This window comes from Nomascus leucogenys, chromosome 3 (assembly GCF_006542625.1).
Source record: "Nomascus leucogenys isolate Asia chromosome 3, Asia_NLE_v1, whole genome shotgun sequence".
In the NCBI taxonomy this organism is placed as follows: Eukaryota; Metazoa; Chordata; class Mammalia; order Primates; family Hylobatidae; genus Nomascus; species Nomascus leucogenys.
The window spans coordinates 117155835-117176932 of NC_044383.1; the positions used below are offsets into that span (position 1 = coordinate 117155835).

At 38.8% G+C, this 21098-nt stretch overlaps 1 protein-coding gene across 20 annotated transcripts in view; it reads right to left on the reverse strand.

The window, feature by feature from the left end:
• Nucleotides 1–21098, reverse strand: part of EPB41L2 (erythrocyte membrane protein band 4.1 like 2) — a 225325-nt gene that overhangs the window by 71389 nt on the left and 132838 nt on the right. For all 20 annotated transcript variants that reach the window (XR_004029359.1, XR_004029358.1, XM_030809682.1 and 17 more), the window contains exon 4: nucleotides 16267–16371. Coding sequence is in view for 18 of the 20 variants with exons in the window: in XM_030809682.1 (XP_030665542.1) it covers nucleotides 16267–16371 (105 nt within the window). In the remaining 2 variants the exon portion in view is untranslated. The remainder of the gene's footprint in view (nucleotides 1–16266; nucleotides 16372–21098) is intronic.

The following is a 21098-nucleotide window of genomic DNA, read 5'->3' on the forward strand; positions in this document are numbered from 1 at the left end:
ACCGTATACACCTTATAGAAAATTAACTTAAGGTGGATTAAAGACTTAAACATAAGACTAAAACCATAACAATCCTAGAAGAAAACCTAGGCAATACCATTCAGGACATAGGCATGGGCAAAGACTTCATTTCTAAAACACCAAAAGCAATGGCAACAAAAGCCAAAATTGACAAATGGGATCTAATTAAACTAAAGAGCTTCTGCACAGCAAAAGAAACTACCATCAGAGTGAACAGGTAACCTATAGAATGGGAGAAAATGTTTGCAATCTATTCATCTGACAAAGGGCTAATATCCAGAATCTACAAGGAACTTAAACAAATTTACAAGAAAAAAATAACTCCATCAAAAAGTGGGTGAAGGATATGAACAGACACTTCTCAAAAGAAGACATTTATGCGGCCAACAAACATATGAAAAAAAGCTCATCATCACTGGTCATTAGAGAAATGCAAATAAAATCCACAATGAGACACCATCTCATGCCAGTTAGAATGGCGATCATTAAAAAGTCAGGGAACAACAGATGCTGGAGAGGATGTGGAGAAACAGCAACACTTTTACACTGTTGGTGGGAGTGTAAATTAGTTCAACCATTGTGGAAGACGGTGTGGTGATTCCTCAAGGATCTAGAACTAGAAACACCATTTGACCCAGCAATCCCATTACTGGGTATATACCCAAAGGATTATAAATCGTTCTTTTATAAGGACACATGCACACATATGTTTATTGCAGCACTCTTCACAATAGCAATGACTTGGAACCAACTCAAATGCCCATCAATGATAAACTGGATAAAGAAAATGTGGCACATATACACCATGAAATACTATGCAGCCATAAAAAAGGATGAGTTCATGTCCTTTGCAGGGACATGGATGAAGCTGGAAACCATCATTCTCAGCAAACTAACACAGGAACAGAAAACCTGCATATTCACACTCATAAGTGGGAGCTGAACAATGAGAACACATGGACACAGAGAGGGGAACATCACACACCAGGGCCTATTGGGGTGTGGGGGGCTAGAGGAGGGATAGCATTAGGAGAAATACCTAATGTAGGTGACAGGGGTTGATGGGTGAAGCAAACCACCACGGCACGTGTATACCTATGTAACAAACCTGCACGTTCTGCACATGTATCCCAGAACTTAAAGTATAATAATAATAAAAAAAAGAAAACAAGTCAATAGTTACATCCGATGGAATTAAATAAACTCTCCAATTAAACAACAAAAAAGGAAGCTTTAAAAAAATGCTAGGAAACTGTTATAGCATCTTAAAGCAAAAAAAGACCAAATTTAAACCACTAGATTCGAACCATCCAAGGACGTTAAATTTTTGTTTTTCGAAGCTACAAGCAAAAGTCCAATAAAAAAATTTAGATTTTTTTGTTTATATTTTTATATTTACATTTTTCTATCCTCAAGTTATCACTAACATAGGAGAAGTGCAGTTTTTGAGGTACAATAAACTAATTCAAATAAATGAGTCTAATAAGTTTTATTCATTCTAAGCAGTGTCCAAAATAATATAACAGGGGTCCTCAACCCCCATCCCACGGACTGGTACCGATCGTGGCCTTTTAGAAACTGGGCTGCACAGCAGGACGTGAACAGCAGGTAAGTGAGCATTACCACCTGAGCATCGCCTCCTGTCAGATCACCACCTGCATTAGATTCTCAGAGGAGCACAAACCCTATTGTGAACTGCACAAGAGAGGGATCTAGGCTGCACACTCCTTATGAGACTCTGGCTAACGCCTGATGATCTGAGGTGGAGCTGTTTCATACCAAAACCATTCCCTCACCCCCGCCCCGGTCTGTGGAAAAATTGTCTTCCACAAAACCAGTCCCTGTTGCCAAACAGGTTGGGGACCACTGTATTATAACATCTGTGCTTAAACAGAATTTTATTCAGATATATAAAGCAAACAATTAAAATGCTTATTAGTACACAGAAAATAACCTGCTGTCTTAATACCATATTAAAATGGTATAACGGAACATTAACTGACACTATTAAAAAGTAAAACAGTAAGATGCTGTGAAAGCAGAGCTGCATGGCCCCTCGGGTTTCACTACTTGTTCATGGCCCGCACTCGGGGTAGCAAGGATCCAAGGTGTGCATGGCTCTGTTCTAACACTGGTTATATTCAAACCTCTCAATAAAGAACTACCAGAGCATGGTCTAGTTTCATATTACTGGTGTCCCAGCTGCATGCAAGACTGATGTGAGGGGCAGCAGGCCTCTCTAAGGGTGCTTCCAGTGCCATGTGAGGGAGCAGCTCTAATTCTCCCTTCAGAAGACAGCCTGCCATTCAGTTTGCATGCACTGCAGCTGCTGTCCCACCCAACAGCTGGCTCACAAATGGCCAGCCTCGATAAGTGCACAAGAATGAAAAACACATCATTCAGCCTCTAGCCCAGGCTGGTTGGAGGCTGGCAGAGAGGTGAGAAAGGGGCAAATGGGTGGAATTTTCACCCAAGGAACAACCATAGCAAGAAAAACAGAATTGGATGGCGCCAAATTGAGAAGAAAAAAAATGTCCCCAGAATATTAACACACAGAAATAAGACAGTAGAGGAGAAAGTGCTGGTCTTAAAGACAGACTGTTCCAAATCCCCAATTTCATTAAGTGTGAGCAGTGATACAGATCCCCGGTACAGAAGAGCAACAAAGGACCCTTCTCTGTTCCAGAAGATGGTGGAAGCTTGTGACCCCAAGGACCAACCCTGTGTCCCAGCCACCTGGCACCTTCTATTCTCACCTAAAGCACCCAGCCCTTGTACAAATTACCTAACGGTTTCCACAGGGCATGGTGAGAGTCAGCTCTATAAACCCAGCAATATGAGTGAAAAGTCAGACAGCCAAATTCAGACTTGGTGTCGTTCTCAGGCCACTTTCCACAACACTGCCAGAGAGATTACTGAAGGCTGAAATGGCTTACTTTCAACCATCCAAAGACTAAGTGGGCGGGGTTTACCTGATGTGATCAAACAGCAGCATGATTTCTTCACCTGGTTTTCCCTTTCCTAACCACATTCACTTTCGCACTGTAAGTTCCATTCCTGCCAAGCATTAGGCTGTCTTCTCACTCCCCAGTACTACAACTTTGCAAGGGCTGGAACAGACCATATTATTTATATCTTCCAGGGTACTTAACACAGTTTTAGGCAATCAGTAAGAACTAAATTAATACCTGCTGACCGATATATGCCCATTGCTTTCCTCCTTCCTCTCCACGCTGTGATCATCTTAAATGATCACAAGTTATATTATTTTTATTACATTTATTTTTACTTGAATATCTCTAATGAGTACTTAGATTGTAAGTGGAGTATAGCATCACAAATTCCTAAGTAAAAAAAAAATGACTTAAATGACTTAAAAGAAATACAAGTTAATGATCTGCATTACCAGTTACAAAGAAATAATAAACAAAACTTTTAAATAAATACAGTAAATAATAAAAATTAATTTCTTGGTTTGACACTTAAGGAGGGCTGAGCGGACCAAGAAGCAGACACAAAAAGATGGAAAATGCCATCAGAGAATGAGAAAAATGCATGAGGGTGTGTGTGCACAACATACAACAACCGCCCTCACCCCATGATACATTACAGTATTCATTGCCAGGTTTAAGACTTAAAGATTCATCTGCTATGGCCACATATATAAACTGTGGAATCAGAAATACACGCAGACAAATTCTGGTTTTCTATCAACTCTAACTTGGGCACATTCCTTGGCTTCTTTAAGCATCAATTTCCTCAAATACAAAATGGGGATCACAACATCTACCTCATAGGGTAGTTCTTTTCAAACAATATTCAAGCCTGAAGAATAAATACGCATACAAGTACTTTCCCCAGCAGATCATCATTAGTAGATCACTATTTGCAATAATAAAACTAAATTATCATCTTTTGGTATATATCTCTTCTTCACATAATTTTATATTTCCATAGGTGATGTGTTATATACATTAAAGAATTTAATCTCTACACGAATATTTCTACCCACAAGAAGTTAATAAATCAGACTTTTGGTTCACAAAATAGGGTCACTGTATTCACAGACAAGATGAAATGAAAACCAAGCCCTTTCTATATGACTAGTCTAAGAGCTTCTATGTACATGTTAAAGTATTATCCAGCTAAGCTTTTCTACTTTTTGGCCGATGGTAAAAATCCACCTGGCAAATTTTTTAAAAGACAGCTTTGTCCATGGACAACTGCCCGGAACATCCTAAAACATTCTCCAGGGAAGGAACCCGGGAAAGTGACAGCTTCAGGCAATTAAAGATCAGGCAAGACAGGGATTTCCTCAGTGTTTCCCAAACATTAAGGTATAAGCAACCATGCAAAACTCGAGAGCTGACCTATATCAGATTTCAATAAAATTTATCTCGGTTTATTAAAAAAAATAAAACAAGGATTTTGCCAACTACTTAAGGGCAGGAACAGTCACTTACTCAATTCAGTATCCTCCTCACTTTCTCCTCTCCACTCCCCAATCCAAACCCAAAACATGAATACAGTAAATATTTATCTCCTGAATGAACATCAGGTAAAATAAGAGACTAATAATAAAAGTTACAAGGAATCCTAAAACAGGCTTCCATCAGAAGTAAAATAAAATTAAAATGTGGCCTTAGAATATCAAGTATTGTTAAATCACCTTCAAACATGAAATCGGGAGGTAATGAACTCAAGTCTGGGGAAATATGTTCCATCTTTATTTTTACTAACTTCTAACTGAAACTTAGCATCACTGTCAATTAGGAACATAGCAGAAAAAAACCTGGTTAATATCAGCAGAACCTCTTTGTCACCTGCAGAAATCAAAAATATTTCCACATCACATTGTAGTAGCTGCAAATCTTAAAATACCATTTATGCTAGCCAATATTTTGACATCACCGTAGCTACTAGATTTGATACTGATGATTAATAAATAAAAACACATACTGATATGGTTTGGCTCTGTGTCCCTACCCAAATCTCATCTTGTAGCTCCCATGATTCCAACTTGTTGTGGGAGGGGCCTGGTGGGAGATGAGTGAATCATGGGGGCAGATCTTCATGCTGTCTCATGATAGTGAATGGGTCTCACGAGATCTAATGGTTTTAAAAACGGGAGTTTCTCTGCACAAGCTCTCTCTCTGCCTGCCACCATCCATGTAAGATGTGACTTGCTCCTCCTTGCCTTCTGCCATGATTGTGAAGCCTCCCCAGCCATGTGGAATTGTAAGTCCAATAAACCTCTTTCTTTTGCAAATTGCCCAGACTCAGGTATGTCTTTATCAGCAGTATGAAAACAGACTAATATACATACCTATTACTTTGTCTCAAATTTTAGATTACTATTTTGGGAATGTTATTTAGTTATTGGCTTTCTTTGTAGCCCTATGTACGTTTGTTATAGTTATACACTGAAAACACTGTTCTGAGAAGCAGCCTATAGAATTCAGCAGACTGCCAAAGGAATCCAAGGCACAAAAAGAGGTGGGATTTTTTTTTCCTGCCTTAAAAGGTTACAGAATTTTTTTTAACCAAGCAGCACAGTGAATAGCTGTACTTATATGTATTTTACACTAAAATCTTTCTACTAGTTAATTAGAGAATCTCCTTAATCTTACTCTTTATCTGCCACAATCTGAGGATAAAAGTCTTGTCTTATGACATTTCCCCTACAACATTTTCATTACGGGTTCCCAGAAAAAGTGTTAAAGATGATTCTCAATTATGCTCTAGTGACAGAAACATCTAGGGAAAAAAAAAAAGCTTAATTATGAATCCTAATACTGTATTTATATTCATAGAATACCAGTGTTAGAAAGAACCTCAGAATATATGGTCCAAATGTCCATATTTGGGGAACGGCCTACCTCTTGCCTCAGCGGCTATGAATATTTGAACACTTCTGGGACCATAAACCACATGGGCCCACTAGGACTCCCCTCCTCCCATGGCTTTCATGACATCTCAAACTCCTGTAATGCTCTCTGCTACATCAAAAGAACAGTTTATCCCTACATCAGTGCTTCTCAAACTTTAAAGGTGCATATGAAGCACCTGAACTTCTAGCCAAAATAAAGTCTATTTCAGCAGGTCTAGGGTGAGCACTAGAGTTCTTCATTTCTAAGAAGCTTCTGCGTGGCGCCAACACTGCTGGTCCTTGGAGCACTCTTTTGAGTAGGATAGCCCTAGAGTTCTTTTTATGTAGAAATTCCTTTCTTTTCCTGAAAGCTCAATATAGAGAGACATTTTTCAAGTCCTACTGGCTTGTCAGCCTTCACTGAGTAAACCTTCTAATTGTTGACAGCTTCCTGCAGAAAGCCCTGGCAGGGCACAGTTTCCACATTCCCATATCTAAGTGTTCCTTTGAACTCCTCCCCATCACAATAAGCAGCTGTACCAAAGAATGCCAGGTCTTTTTATTCTACTTGCTAACCACTTTCACCTGACAAGAGATATGCAACCACAGTCATCAACTGGCATTAGTAGTCTGGGTGTGCAGTTGTCCACAGCAGGGTCCTAACCATGCTTGACCTGGATAACAACCCAAAATACAGTCACAAAATCCATCTTCTAGTTAAGACAAAGAGTCTTTTCTTGACCAAACTTTAGTCAGGCTCCTCTGAATCCTCTTCCCAATTAGGCTTCAACTTGTAGACTTCTGGGTCCATCTACACACCATCCAACTTTAGCAAGAATCCTGTTAATAAGTTGGTTTAGTGGGAATCCCCCACCCTTGATAACTAATTACCCTTGATATTTGATGGGGTTCCTCATCCTCCACCATCCCCCAAGTGATATCAGATCACCCTCACCTGCCTTCAGCAAGAATCCTGTTAACTTGGTTTAGCCAGAATTCCCCTAAGTGCCCCCCGATGTTTCCTCTTAGTAGTTTCCCATCTACTGACCCCCACCCTGCTCCTTGACTATAAATTTCCACTTTTCCTTGTCGTATTTGGAGTTGAGCCCAATCTCTCTTGCCTACTGCAAAACCCCACTGCAAAGGTCCTTATACCTATTACAACAGTCCTGAATAAAGTCGGCCTTACCATTTTAACAAGTGTTAGAATAAATTTTTCTTTAACAGTTTCTTTCCTCCCAAAAAAAACTATCTCATTCATTTAATTCCCCTTTAAGTTAGACCCTAAGACCCCAGAGTTCGAAGTTTCTCAAATGCCTCGCCATGCCTTCCTCACTTGCTTTAGGTGATCTCTAATTTGGCTAGGTAAGAGAAATTAACAAATTCAACCCAATTCACAGTGTATTACTAAAAGTTAAAAGTAGTTTTGTCTAGAATCTGCATTTTCTCACAGGAATTTACAGTGCTGAAACAGATCCCCTTTAATATACCTTTGACTAAATTGGGTTTAAAAGAACTCTACCATTAGTAATGCTGGTGTTAGGAGAAAAGTTACAGGCACTGCATCACAGTGAAACATTCACTACACAGCTAGGAGAATGTGGGATTATAAAGTTTAACTAGATTGAATGTAGAACTTTATTAAAGAATAGTTTATATATGCAAACAGTTTAATATTTGAGCTTTTAGTTCTAGTTTCTGGAACAAAATGGTCTATTAGATGACTGTTTCAACTAATTTTCATAAAGTTAGCCGTGGATATCAACTACATTTCTAACAAGCTCCTTTTTCAATATAGATTGCAGCAAAATGACATTATAATGTCATTTTGGGCCAAATGCCAAACTATTAACATCAAAAATTCAAGACAATATTTTTCCCTTTAAAGAGAGTCCAAAACCCTTAACGATGGTTTCATTTAGACATGAATACAAGAACTATATGGACTTGGAATTCCATATTGAATAACATGTTGCTTGATTCCACATATTTTTAACAACATTTTCCATAGTAAAGTTTATATAAGCACTCTCAATAGACATTAAAAAAGCTTCGACACTAACAATGACAGATTTTCATACCCAGAATGAACTAAAAAGGCTTTCACCTCAGTGTCTCAACCATGAGAGATATAGTACTGTATTAAAACCAAACAAATGTGTAGATTTTCTCTCCATGAAAAATTTGTATACAAATAATTGTGGTTTTCACTCACCTTTACTTTATAATGGGTTGAATTAAGTATCAAAATTTCCCATAAGTACAGATAATATTCGGCATGGAAAGGAAAGATCCTTACATCATTATATTCTGTTGTTAAAACTGCATGGGTTTTAAACAAAGCAGGACTGATTGAGCTGAGTTAGTATAATAGTAATAAATTTCTGTGGGGAAAAAATAGGATACCATACAAATCTATAGTGGAAGAATAAGAGTTGTTTTGCCTAGATGTCTTGAGGACTGGATTTTGTCTACATAAGCAGATAGAAATTTTTAAAAATTACACAACATAAAAGTTATAGCAAATCAGATTATATATGAATAACTAAAGATATTGCTAATTATATTTAAATATTCACTCCTGAAAAGTGAATGTCTCAGAAAGGACACCTCATTCTTAAGTTCCCAAATTTTTTGAGTTACAGCCTATATACAAAAAATGTATCTAATTTTATATGTTCATCTTACCTTTCATAAGAGAAACTACCACATATAATAAGGAATTATGAATTCCTTATTTAGCATTAGTATCTGTCAATAAGAATGCTACAGTAGACACAAACAAATGTACCTTTATCTTAGTATTTTCTTCCTTAATGACCTTAATCTCTCTCCTTGACTTCAGCCATCCCCTTTCACAGCCACACTCCCTGGGTCTTGTCATCATCACATAGCTCTTCACCTCATTAGACTTCATCAGCCCATTCTCAGATGCAACCATTTCCTCTCCCTCTAATTTTCCACTCATGTATCCCCACTGTACCTACTCTTCAACATCTTTGAACATTCATCCTTTGCCCCAGCCATGTTCTCCCAATGTATCAGCCTATTACTGCTTCAGTAATTTTCTTTCCTGTGACCCTGTGAATAATTAGCTTAATTACATCTCATCAGCAACTCCAGATTTCACAATCCTGCATCCTCTTACTATTGCCTCCATGAACATAGTCAACTGAGAACCCTGCTAATACTCCATTTCTCAACTATGATACTCAGGTTGCTAATGGCAATTAGAGAAAAACACACACAAATATATTCTGCTGCCATCCCAAATGTATGACCCCCCAGTCTCAGCAGAACTATTAACAGCAATCCACATACTAATTCTTGGTTGGCTCCTTCTCTTGTCCCACTGCTACCCTAGTCACTCTTAAGCAAATGCTTTTACCCTCTATTTCACAGAGATTGGAGAATGCACTTTGCTCAACTAAGATTTTTTTTAACAACTGCACCACTTTTTACTCTGTTTCTTGCAGACTCAGGATGACATAACATCTTTATTCAAGACTAATCCTCTTCATGACTTTCATCATCATAGTCACTCTCCTCTTTCTTCAAACATACACTTCTCTTGGGTTTTCTCATAGCTAAAGTCAAAGTTATTTCCATCAAAGTAGATCTGCCAACCCCAAAACTCTCAGTAAACTCTCTCCACTGTGCAATATGATAGCCACTGGTCATACGAGGCTATTTTAATTTAAATTAGTTAGAGTAAATAAAATTTAAGTCTATCTCCTCAGACACACTAGCCCTCTTTCAAGTGATCAATAGCCATATGCAGCCAATGGCTGCCATGCTGGACAGTGTAGGTATCAAACATCTCATCATCATGAAAACTTGTACTGGACACTGCAGGTCTACATCCTCTAGTATCATTCTCCCATCTGTTCTTTTCTCCACAGCCAAACATTTCTTTAAACAACAGTTTACACTCACTGTCAAATTTCTTTTTTTCTTTCTTCTTTTTAGGCAGGGTCTTGCTCTGTCACCTAGGCAAAAGTGCAGTGGTGCGATCACAGCTCATTGCTGCCTTGACCTACTGGGCTCAAGTGATCCTCCCACCTCAGCACCCCTCTCCCCTCCTCTGAATAGCTGGAACTAAAGGTATATGCCACTATGCCTGGCTAATTTTTTAATTTTTTTGTAGAGACAGAGTCTCACTATGTTGCCCAGGCTGGTCTCAAATTCCTGGGCTCAAGTGATCATCCCGCCTGGGCCTCTTAAAGTGCTGGGATTACAGGTATGAGCCACCATACCTGGCCTCTCAAATTCTTTACTTTTAAATTTCTTCATCCTTCACCTACTCCCTGATCCCCAATCATCTAGCCAACAGCTTACAAACGTGTCCAACTTGGCAAAATAAAAATTAAATTCCATCTCCACTCCCTAGCATACTTCAAACTGCTGCTCCTCCTCCAAGGTACCTGTGTAAAAGTCTCCATCAAGCTCCCCAGCTACCCAACCCTGAAACCTAAGACTTTTCCTCAACTCTCCCCTCGCTGCCATAGCTAAGAGGTGGCAGTCACAAAGTCCGGCAGACATTACCTATACAGAATCTCTGTCCTTTCCTCTTCACTCCTAGTACCACTGCCCTGGTTTTCATCACCTCTAGACGAGACTACTGCAACTGTTTCCTGACCTTCCTGCCTCTGGTATCAGTCCCCTATCATCTCGCTCCACACCATGAACAAGTTCTTTCTGATACGCAAATTTGACCATGTTACTTTCTACTTAAAATCTAGATTCCTCAGCATGAGATACAAGACCCAAAGAATGATCTTTGCTTATTTTTCCAGCTGCTTTCCCATAAACTCCATTAGCACTCCCCACAAAGTCACCCCAAATTAACCCATGATCTAAGTTAAAACTGTGCTCACGAGAAAACACAGCTGCAACACGAGTCCCTACCTCCCCCTGCCAGCTGCCTATCCCTCACAGGTCTTTCCTATTCAGAGACGCTGGAACTGCCACATCCTCCAGCCCTCCGGACAACTTTAAACTCCGCACCCACATCGTAATCATTCATGCTGGAACAATTACTTTTCTTCTGTGCAAAATGTCCCTTCCCTGCCCACATCCAGAATACTGGCCGTAATTCTCAATAGCTATAATAGAATGCCAACACTAAACTGCTCGTATGATTTCCAAAATTTATAGATCTGCTTTAATATAACAATATAAAATATTCATACCACAGGCCCTTGTCAGGTAGTAAAACTTTAAAGTGTCTCTCCTATCTAGTCCCTAATAAATGTCCAGCTGGTATTTAGGACAGGGTATATTAAGCTCTATCACTGAATTAAATTAGATTACTGGAAAGCTATATACTTGAAAATATCAACCTGATCGAAGGTTAATCTGTTTTCTGGCCCAACATATCTGAGGAATAAGACATACCCCTGCTGGTAGCACAGCCCATAACATCCTTCAACATCCTATATGTAAATTAAATAGTAATGGCACTATTTTTTAACTGGAAAGGGAGGAATTATGGCATACCCAATGAACATGCACTTTTTTTTTTTTTTTTTTTTTTGATATGGAGTCTCGCTCTGTCACCCAGGCTGGAGTGCAGTGGCGCGATCTCGGCTCACTGCAAGCTCCGCCTCCCGGGTTCACGCCATTCTCCTGCCTCAGCCTCTCCGAGTAGCTGGGACTACAGGCGCCCGCCACCACGCCCGGCTAATTTTTTGTATTTTTAGTAGAGACGGAGTTTCACCGTAGTCTCGATGTCCTGACCTCGTGATCCGCCCGCCTCGGCCTCCCAAAGTGCTGGGATTACAAGCGTGAGCCACCGCGCCCGGCCCAATGAACGTGCATTTCTATGTGTATGTGCATATGCGCGCATGCACGCATGTATGTTTACGAACAATGGAGGAAGAAGAGAGATAAATAAGATTCCTAATTGAAAATCTGTCTCCCAGGTGATTCTAACACAAACGAAGAAGTCTCTTTTGAGCAGCACTCATCACAGAATCACCATCAGTAAGTTAGCTCATGCCCTTAAATTTGTTGACAATATAATAGAAACATCAACTGTGAAACTCATCCTAGGAACTCAGTTCACAACGTCCTTCAACACCCTATGTTAAAAGTCTTGCAAGGTGACTTTCAGAATTTAAGAACATGAAAAATCCCTCTGAGGCAAGATGGTATTCTTCTACTTTCCAGTTATGATAGCTACGAAAAACTGTGCCCATTTTTACCTTGACTGACAGAAGGTTTATAACTGTTGGCATTTTCCTTAAAATCTAAAATGCATTTTTTCTTCTGAGTTTTTTGCCTGAATTTGAGTCTTATCACCAACATTTATTGGCTAGGTGACCTTGAGTGACTTCTTTAACTTCCTCTATGCCTCAAATTTCTGCATCTATAAAGTGTAGTGAATAGTACCTACCTCTTAGGGTTATTCTGAGAACTATATGAGGTAACACAGGGAAGGTGCCTGCTGCCTAATCATACCAGAATGATTAGCTGTTAACAGCCATTTCTATTTTATTTGGAATATTTGTATGGTAAAAGCCACCTCTGATTTTTTTAAAAAAACAAGTAAGTTACAAAGAAGTACGCCTGGTTACAAGCCTCCATATAAATACGATACTCACATCAGGAAATAAAGCTATCCCATGCACCCTGCACTGCTGAGACAGATTATACCTAGAGTGGAGTATTTGTTCCATGCAAGCTGCCATTCTTTAAGACACCTCCAAAACTAAATTCATTTATTTACTTGTTCTTTCCATAAGCTATTGAACCTAAAACTCAATATGTCAGAAACTACACTCACGATATCCCCTACCAATCCCCGAATCGAGTCCTCCTACCCTTCTTACTGAACAGCTCCAACCCTCCAGATACCCAGGCCTTAATTCTTGGTATCGGTCATCCTTCATGTCCAATCATTCATCAGATTGAGTCAGCCTCCTTCCTCATTCTCTCTTCAATCATTCGCTTTTCTACTTCCACTGCCAAAACCTTACTCAAGGCTACTTTTGTGCTTTGGGTGTACAGCCCTACTCAAGTCCCCTCTCATCCCATGCCACCCATCAACCAAAGTGACCTTTTTAAAGACAAAACTGGTCATCTCATATCCTTGCTTCAGCCTATCAATGGTTTGCCATTTTTCTTAGCAAAAAGGAAATGTCCCAAGCCTTAACATATAGCCTTAAGTGGCCCTGCATGATCTGAGCCTCGTTGACACCCAGCCTTTCCCCTAGCCTAATCTCATTCTCCCCTTACAAACCCACACCAGGCTTCTTTCCAGTTTTCAAGCAGACAGCTGCTCCAGTCTCAGGGCCTCATGTATGTGCTTCCCATGTCCCATCGCCCAGCCAAAGTCCACTCACACATGAGGTTTCTGCTTAAGCATCACTTCCTCCTAAGCAGAGTCTTCCTGTTAGCATCCTGACTTCTTCCTGCAGAGTAGTAATCAAAATTCACTAACTGCAGAATTAGCTTTTCCACTCTGCCCCCTCAACTAAAACATAAGCAGGGACATTTCTGAGGGCAGAGTCAGGTCCTCACTGTTTACGGTTAGAGCCTCAGCAGTGAGCACGCTGGTTTATACACAGGTAGTGGGATTATTTTTAATTGTAGTAAAAAACACATAACATAAAACTTGCCATTTTAACCATTTATTAATGTACAGTTGAGTAATCTAAACTACATTCTCATTGTCCAACAGATCTCTAGAACTTTTACATCTTGCAAAACTGAAACTCTACCCATTAAACAATTCCTCAACTCCCCCTCCCCCAGCCCCTAGCAACCACCATTCTGCTCTTTGTTTCTATGAGTCTGACTACTTTAGATACCTCATATAAGTGGAATCCTATAGTGCTTGTCTTTTAGTGACTGCCTTAACTCACTTAACATGGTGTCCTCTAGGTTAATCCACGATATAACATGTGACAGGATTTCCTTCTTTCTCAAGGCTGAGTATGTATTGATATGTACATACATATTCCATTGTATGTATAAACCACATTTTCTTTATTCACCCATTAATGGACATTTATGTTGCTTTCATCTCTTGGCTATTATGAATAATGCTGCGATAAACATGGGTAAACAAATATCTCTTCAAGATCTTGCTTTCAATTATTTTGTATATATACTCAGAAGTGGGACTGCTAGATCATGTAGTTCTTTTAGTTTTTTTTTTTTTTTCAAGATGGAGTTTCACTCTTGTTGCCCAGCCTGGAGTGCAATGCCGCAATCTCGGCTCACTGCAACCTCTACCTCCCGGGTTCAAACGATTCTCCTGCCTCAGCATCCCAAGTAGCTGGGACTACAGGCGCATGCCACCATGCCCGACTAATTTTTGTATTTTTAATAGTAGAGATGGGGTTTCACCATGTTGGCCAGGCTGACCTGGAGCTCCTGACCTCATGATCTGCCTGCCTCAGCCTCCCAAAGTGCTGGGATTACAGGTGTGAGCCACCGTGCCCAGCCACTAGTTCTATTTTTAATTTTCTGTGGAACTTCCACACTGTTTTCCAGAGTGGTTGTATCAGTTTAGTACACAGCATCTCCAGTCTCTCCACATCTTTGCCAACACTTGCTATTTTCTATTTTCATGAGAGTGCATATCCTTAAAGGTGTGATATAACACACGGGTAATAAATAGCAGTTAATGTCTACATATACGGAGGCTATACAGATAAGTAAGGCATGGCCTCTACCCTCCAGGAATTCATAGAATAATGGGGAGAAAGAGTAACAAACAAGGTGTGTACTAAATGTGTAGATGACAGACAGAGGGAATTGCCAACTCCCACATCCAGTAGGCAGTTAAGAATATGAGTCTGAGATTCAGTGAAAGCTATGAAGTAGACATAAATTGAGAGTTGTCAAAATAAAAAAATTGTATATCCTAGTATCTAAATAAATACTACTAAATGCTACATTTTCTTATGCAAAACTAGTTATTTCAAAAATATCAGATTTCTTTTTTCTTTTTCTTTTTCTTTTTTTTTTTGAGACAGTCTCACTCGGTCGTCCAGGCTGGAGTGCAGTGGCGTGATCTCGGCTCACTGCAACCTTTGCCCCCTGGGTTCAAGCAATTCTCCTGCCTCAGCCTCCCGAGTAGCTGAGATTACAGGCGCCCACCACCACACCCGGCTAATTTTTGTATTTTTAGTAAAGACGGGGTTTCACCATGTTGACCAGGCTGGTCTTGAACTCCTGACCTCAAGTGATCCACCCGCCTCGGCCTCCCAAAGTGCTGGGATTACGGGCATGAGCCACCGCGCTTAGCCCAGATTTCTTAATGTAGTATATCCTACGCCTACTAAGAGAACATGTTATTCTACATATTGTACAACATACTGAATTGTCCCTCTACTTTACAAAGATTATATTGTATGCTCCTATGAATCTACCAGTATGTGATCTCAAAAAAAGTAGGTAATCCTAGCCAAATTCCCACCACTTTCTCTTTTGCAGCTTTTAGGACAAACAGAAGAGCACATAATTGGAAACATTATCAAGACCACCTTATAATTTACAGTCTAAAAAACCTAGTTTATTTAGTCAAATGTGCTATTACATCTGAAAACAGTACTCTAAACAGAGTTCAATTAAGAATACTCATGTAGTATTCAGCAGGCAGGCATGCAATTTAATTGTCTTTAGTCTAAACAAGGAATTAAACCACAAATTAGATATCAAGTATTTAAGGCTAAGCAAGTTGAGAAAACTTAAAGTATACATAATTATCACTCTTACTATCCTATACTTCATTAGTAGGACATGTAAATACTAACAATGATAGCAATGTAGGCAAATAAAATTCACACTTCTGTTCTTCTATTGATTGCTCTGTTCTACTGACTGTGATTTGAATGTTAGATCATGGCGAGTAATCCCTTTCACTGTGACCAAGTGTTCTTGGTATCCTCAGACAGAATCGTTCCAATGTGCCGCCTTCCCTGCCTTTCGGGTATGCTTTAATACCTAGCATACAGGTGACTGCAAAATATGAACAGATGTGACCAGCTTCTTTACTTATTTAGTACCAAAAGGCCAGATTGAGTGATTGAGAGCCAAAAGTGATTAAAATAATACCATTTAGTCTGTGTTCTCTTTATGCCAGAACATCACTTTTCCACTGATGACATTCTATTCTGTCTGCTCATGATGTAAGTGCAAAGCATGTACACATATGCATGCACACACACAAATACACACATGCCAAAAAGCTACAGGTGGTTTCTCTCTACACAAGATAGTTTTTCAGTATTTACCAAATTTCACAGTTAAGTCATAATAGACACCTAAGTTATTTTAAAGCTAAATTTTAAACTGAGATAAACTAGTTAATAAAAAAATACAGTATGTTCTAAAAAGATACAAATAAACTTGAAATCACTTACTTTCTGCTCAGGGCTTTCCTGAAACAAAAGTCCAAAGTAGTCTTTCTCCAAGAGATTGAGGTGTTCACACACTTTGTCAAATAACACTTGTCCCTTGGCATGTTTCTGGAGAAAAAATAATAACTTTACTTTTCAAGTACTAAAGATTCCAAGACTGCTATAAATATAAGACATCATATCAGATACATGATTTATTATAAATTAACATTAAATATTTGTTTTCTCATTTTCTAACAATATAAAAGTGGTTAATTCTTGAACTTTAGCCCTCCCACCCTGCACACATATACAAAGCATAAAATCTGAAACAAAAGCATAAGCAAGCACCGTCTGCTTTACTGCTACTCCATATAGATATAAAAAGGACTAAAAAGGAAAAATGTTAGCTGTTCATTTTCTTATTTTAAAAATGTTCAAACTGTTTCCATCAATTCCTCAAGGTGGCTCATATCTATAAAGTACACTACTCCCCAGGAAAATCATTTAACCCTATTATTCAGTAGATCCTGACATAATTTATCCTATCAGCACCGGTTTCATGTTTGATTTTTTGTTCCATGATATCTGTAGGATAGAATTTTATTTTCTATATGAGCTATGCTCCTATTTACAATTTCCTAGAAAATGATATGGTGTTCGCTCCTTGGGATAAATTCTAAAAATACAAGATAACGGAAGTGGGACGAGAAATCAACTGCCCCTAAGGACTTAACATATTTTTACCTTGAATATATGTATATATATTTTTTTAATTTAAGAAGCTGCTGTGAACAGAGATGTAAGAGCCTTTGACAGCCATAGAAGAAAAGCTCATTGTCTCATCAATGGCAAAACATAAGCAGAGTGGTGACTCATTTCCAATTAAGATGCACACCCCTGGAACAACCCAACTGTGAGGTCAGGTCAGACACACGCCTCTTCCCCAGACGCACTGATAAAAGCCACCAATGGACTGCTAGTGAAAAAGAAAAAGCCATCAGACTTTTCCATCCTCAAAACGAATGCCCTCTCACTATCAAAATGTGTACTAGTTCATCCAGCGTGTGAAAATTAATGTTCCCCACACATGTACCTTGAAGAGGAGAATCTGGTACTTTTATTATTAAGCCTCTTATGGTAACACTTCTGAAAAGAACAGAATTGCATCAAATTGTAAAGGGAAGAAGGAGAATGCCACACAGATTACATTATTTCAACATAATAAGCAGTGTAAGGCCAGGCATGGTAGCTCACGCCTGTAATCCCAGCACTTTGGGAGGCTGAGGCAGGCATATCACTTGAGTTCAGGAGTTCAAGATCAGCCTGGGCAACATGGTGAAACCTCATCTCTACAAAAAGTACAAACATTAGCCAGGTGTGGTGGCATGTACCGGTAGTCTCAGCTACTCTGGAGGCTGGGGTGGAAGGATTGCTTAAGCCTGGGAGGCTGAGGCGGCAGTGAGCTGTGTTCACGACACTGCAATCCAGGCTGGGTGACAGTGAGACCCTGTCTCAATAAATAAATACACAAATAATAAAAAAATTAAAAATAAAGCAATGTGTCACATACATATTATAGGTTCGCAATCAGGATTTAATAGTCAATTAAATTACTGAGTATGTTTAAGATAGATATGTGCTTGTTTGTCTATATATTAAAAGTATATACAAATACAGTGTAGAGAATAAGAGTACTGGGCTCTGTATGTCAAACACCAAAGTTCTAAATATACTTCCACTACTTATAAGCTATGTGACCCATGGCAAGACACTTAACACCTGCTTGCCTTAATCTGCTCATCTGTGAAATGGGGATAACAGATAGCAGATACCACAGGAGGTGCAGTGAGTACTAAAAGAGTTGCAGTACATAACAATTGGTTATGATGCTATTTGAAATTTAGGGTAAAAAGGATATTTAAAACAACTGATGTCTACAAAAATACACCTCAGCTCAAGGAGAAAACACATTCCAATTCCAACACTAGCTTCAAGTCAACTCTTATTAATAATTCACACGTTCTCATTGGTTTCCATTTCAAAAATAGGAACACGCCCTCATGGGCAGAATTTCCCTACAAGATTAAGAGGAAAAAACATCCACACAGCTCACCACTACAATTTGGCAGTACATGAAGTATCAGCATGATGGCTGGACCAGTTCCTCTATCGGACCTAGTTTCCAAAATAGTAAATTTTGTAGCATTTACTATTACTGCACCGCACCAGTGTGACAAAGTAAAACCACTTAAGTCTCCCTGTCTGTAAAATGAGAGTAATAACTACCTCAGAGCTCACGTGAGAATAAAATTAACCCAGTGAGATGGAATATGCCTCAACCAACCATAGCAGTACTCTACTGTCAACTATTCCTTCACTAGTCCACATCTAACAAACACTAAAATGTTTCTAGATGCTAAAGCTGCTTCTCTACTATTCTTTCCTTCTCTCTCCAGGAAACAGATATTCTCAATGCTTGATGAGATCCTGATTGCACATACACATTACTTAAGCTTCCATCTGCCTCTCCACCCTCAATGAACTCAAAATCTGGAAGGAAAAGCAAAAATGCAACAACACATGAAGCACATGTTGAGAGAGTGATGTACAAAGTGCTATCAGAACACCAGGAATGGAATGAGTAAATGTGACTAACAGAAATCACAGCTGCACCAAGAATATGATATCTGAAGTGAATCTTAGAGGAGGAAATGATTTTTTGAGGTGGAGAAAACAGATATTCAAAATAACTTACTTTTTACTTTGGATGTTTACAGAGACTGAGTGAATTTCTGTTCAAAAGATACTGGAGGATACAGTAAAATGAAAAAAGGAAGCTATCCAAAATAAACAAGCCATGCGATATGACTGCTGGTTACCCTGTCTGACTCTCAGATGACTGTGAGGACTTGCCAAGCCAGCACTCCATCTTTATTGACCCATATGTGTCAGTTCCTATGTTAAGATACCAGGGAATCAACGATGAGCATGACAAACATGGTCTCAGGAAATTTATATGCAACTGGCAGAGGAAGAGAATGAATGGAAAGCCAAAAATAAAGTATTATGTATCTACCAATTTGGACATAATTAGGTACCTGGCCCAACTGGCTCAAAGAAAAGCGACCAGTGGCCTACGAGATAGCCTGATACAAGAGCTCTGCACAATGACAATGTTTTACTCTGGGGATAAGGAATAGCAGATACAATCATGACTTCCCTCAGGGAGATTAAATACAAGAGAGACACACATACACACATAAACATAAACACACACACACACACACACACACACACACACGGTCATGAAGTGGTGTAAACACAGTAGGAAAGACAGCAAGAAGGCAATTAGCAGAAGCCAAAGGTATCAGGAGGCCAACCTATATTTGCCAAAGTTATTTTCCACTGGTCCCACTCATCCCATGAGTTATATACACCCCTCATTTCCAAAAAGAGCAGCAGAGTGGGACAAGAAAAATTCTGCTTGTTGCATGTGATTACTGAGCATCAAAACACCTATTTGTATAACAGACACCCTGAGGAGTTCTGCAATGCAAAAACCCTGTTTCCCATGATTATTCCTCTCACTTGGGAAACCTGATGTTTCCCAGAACTATTTAGCAAAAGAGCCCGTTGGTTTTTAATACAACATTTACTAATGTATTCTACAATAGAATTACTGTATTAAAGACCTAACCTCAAGAAATGAGGTAGGAAAGAATTATAGGTTGAGCATTCCAAATCCAAAAACCCAAAATATGAAAAGCTCCAAAATCCAAAAGTTTTTCAACACTAACATTATGCTCAAAGAAAATGCTCATTGGAGCATTTCGGATTTCCAATTTCTTGAAGTGCTCGAGTATTACAAAATCTGAAAAAACTTGAAATACAAAATATTTCTGGTCCCAAGCATTTCAGATAAAAGATACTCAACCTGTACCACCATCTGACTCTAACGCAGATGTAGACACTGGTATTCACATCTGTTTGATTCAAAAATGCCAAAAGATAATCCAGTTTAAACTGGTCCAAGATTAGATATGCCCAGCTGCCTGGGAGAAGCAAGAAATTCTCATAGACAAAAATCTCAAAAAACATACATTAAAAATCACAAAACAACAAGGAAACCAGACACCATTATTGAGAGACACAGTATTAGAATCAGATCTTCAGAGACTGCACATAATAGAATTATCAAGAAAAAAACACAAAATATATATGTTTTATGTGTTTATAAGAAATATTTTAAAATATGACTAAGGAAAAAGTGACTATGAAAAAGCAGATTTTGAAAATAATCAAATAAAACACCTAGAAATGAAAACTATAGTAACTAAATTATAATCCAAATGGACAGGATATGACAAAGCTGATGAGAAAACCAGTGAACTGGAAGATAGATATGAAAAATAATTATCCAGAATGTGGCTGAGAAAGACAAAGAGAAGGACAATATGAAAGAACTTCACAGACATGGAGAACAGAATGAGGGGTCTACAAACATCTCATCAGAGTCCTAGATGGAGACGAGAGAGAATAAGGGAAAGGCAATATTAAAAGAAACAATGCCATAAAACTTCAAATTAAGAAAGCTCAATGAATCCCTAGCAAAATTAATAAAATTTATTAATCTACAATGATTTTATTCTACTAATTTATTATTTATACTCAACATATAAAAGGTTCTAACACGCATTATTTTTTTAAATAGCTATAATAAAGTCATCAAAACAAGAGGGAACGAAACATAAGCTAGGGAATAAAAAGAAGGACTGAGAAGGAAAATTGTAACAAAAAACACAGAAAAGTCACTCCCCTAAGAAACCTAAAACAGATGTGCTTTGGAGGCTTAT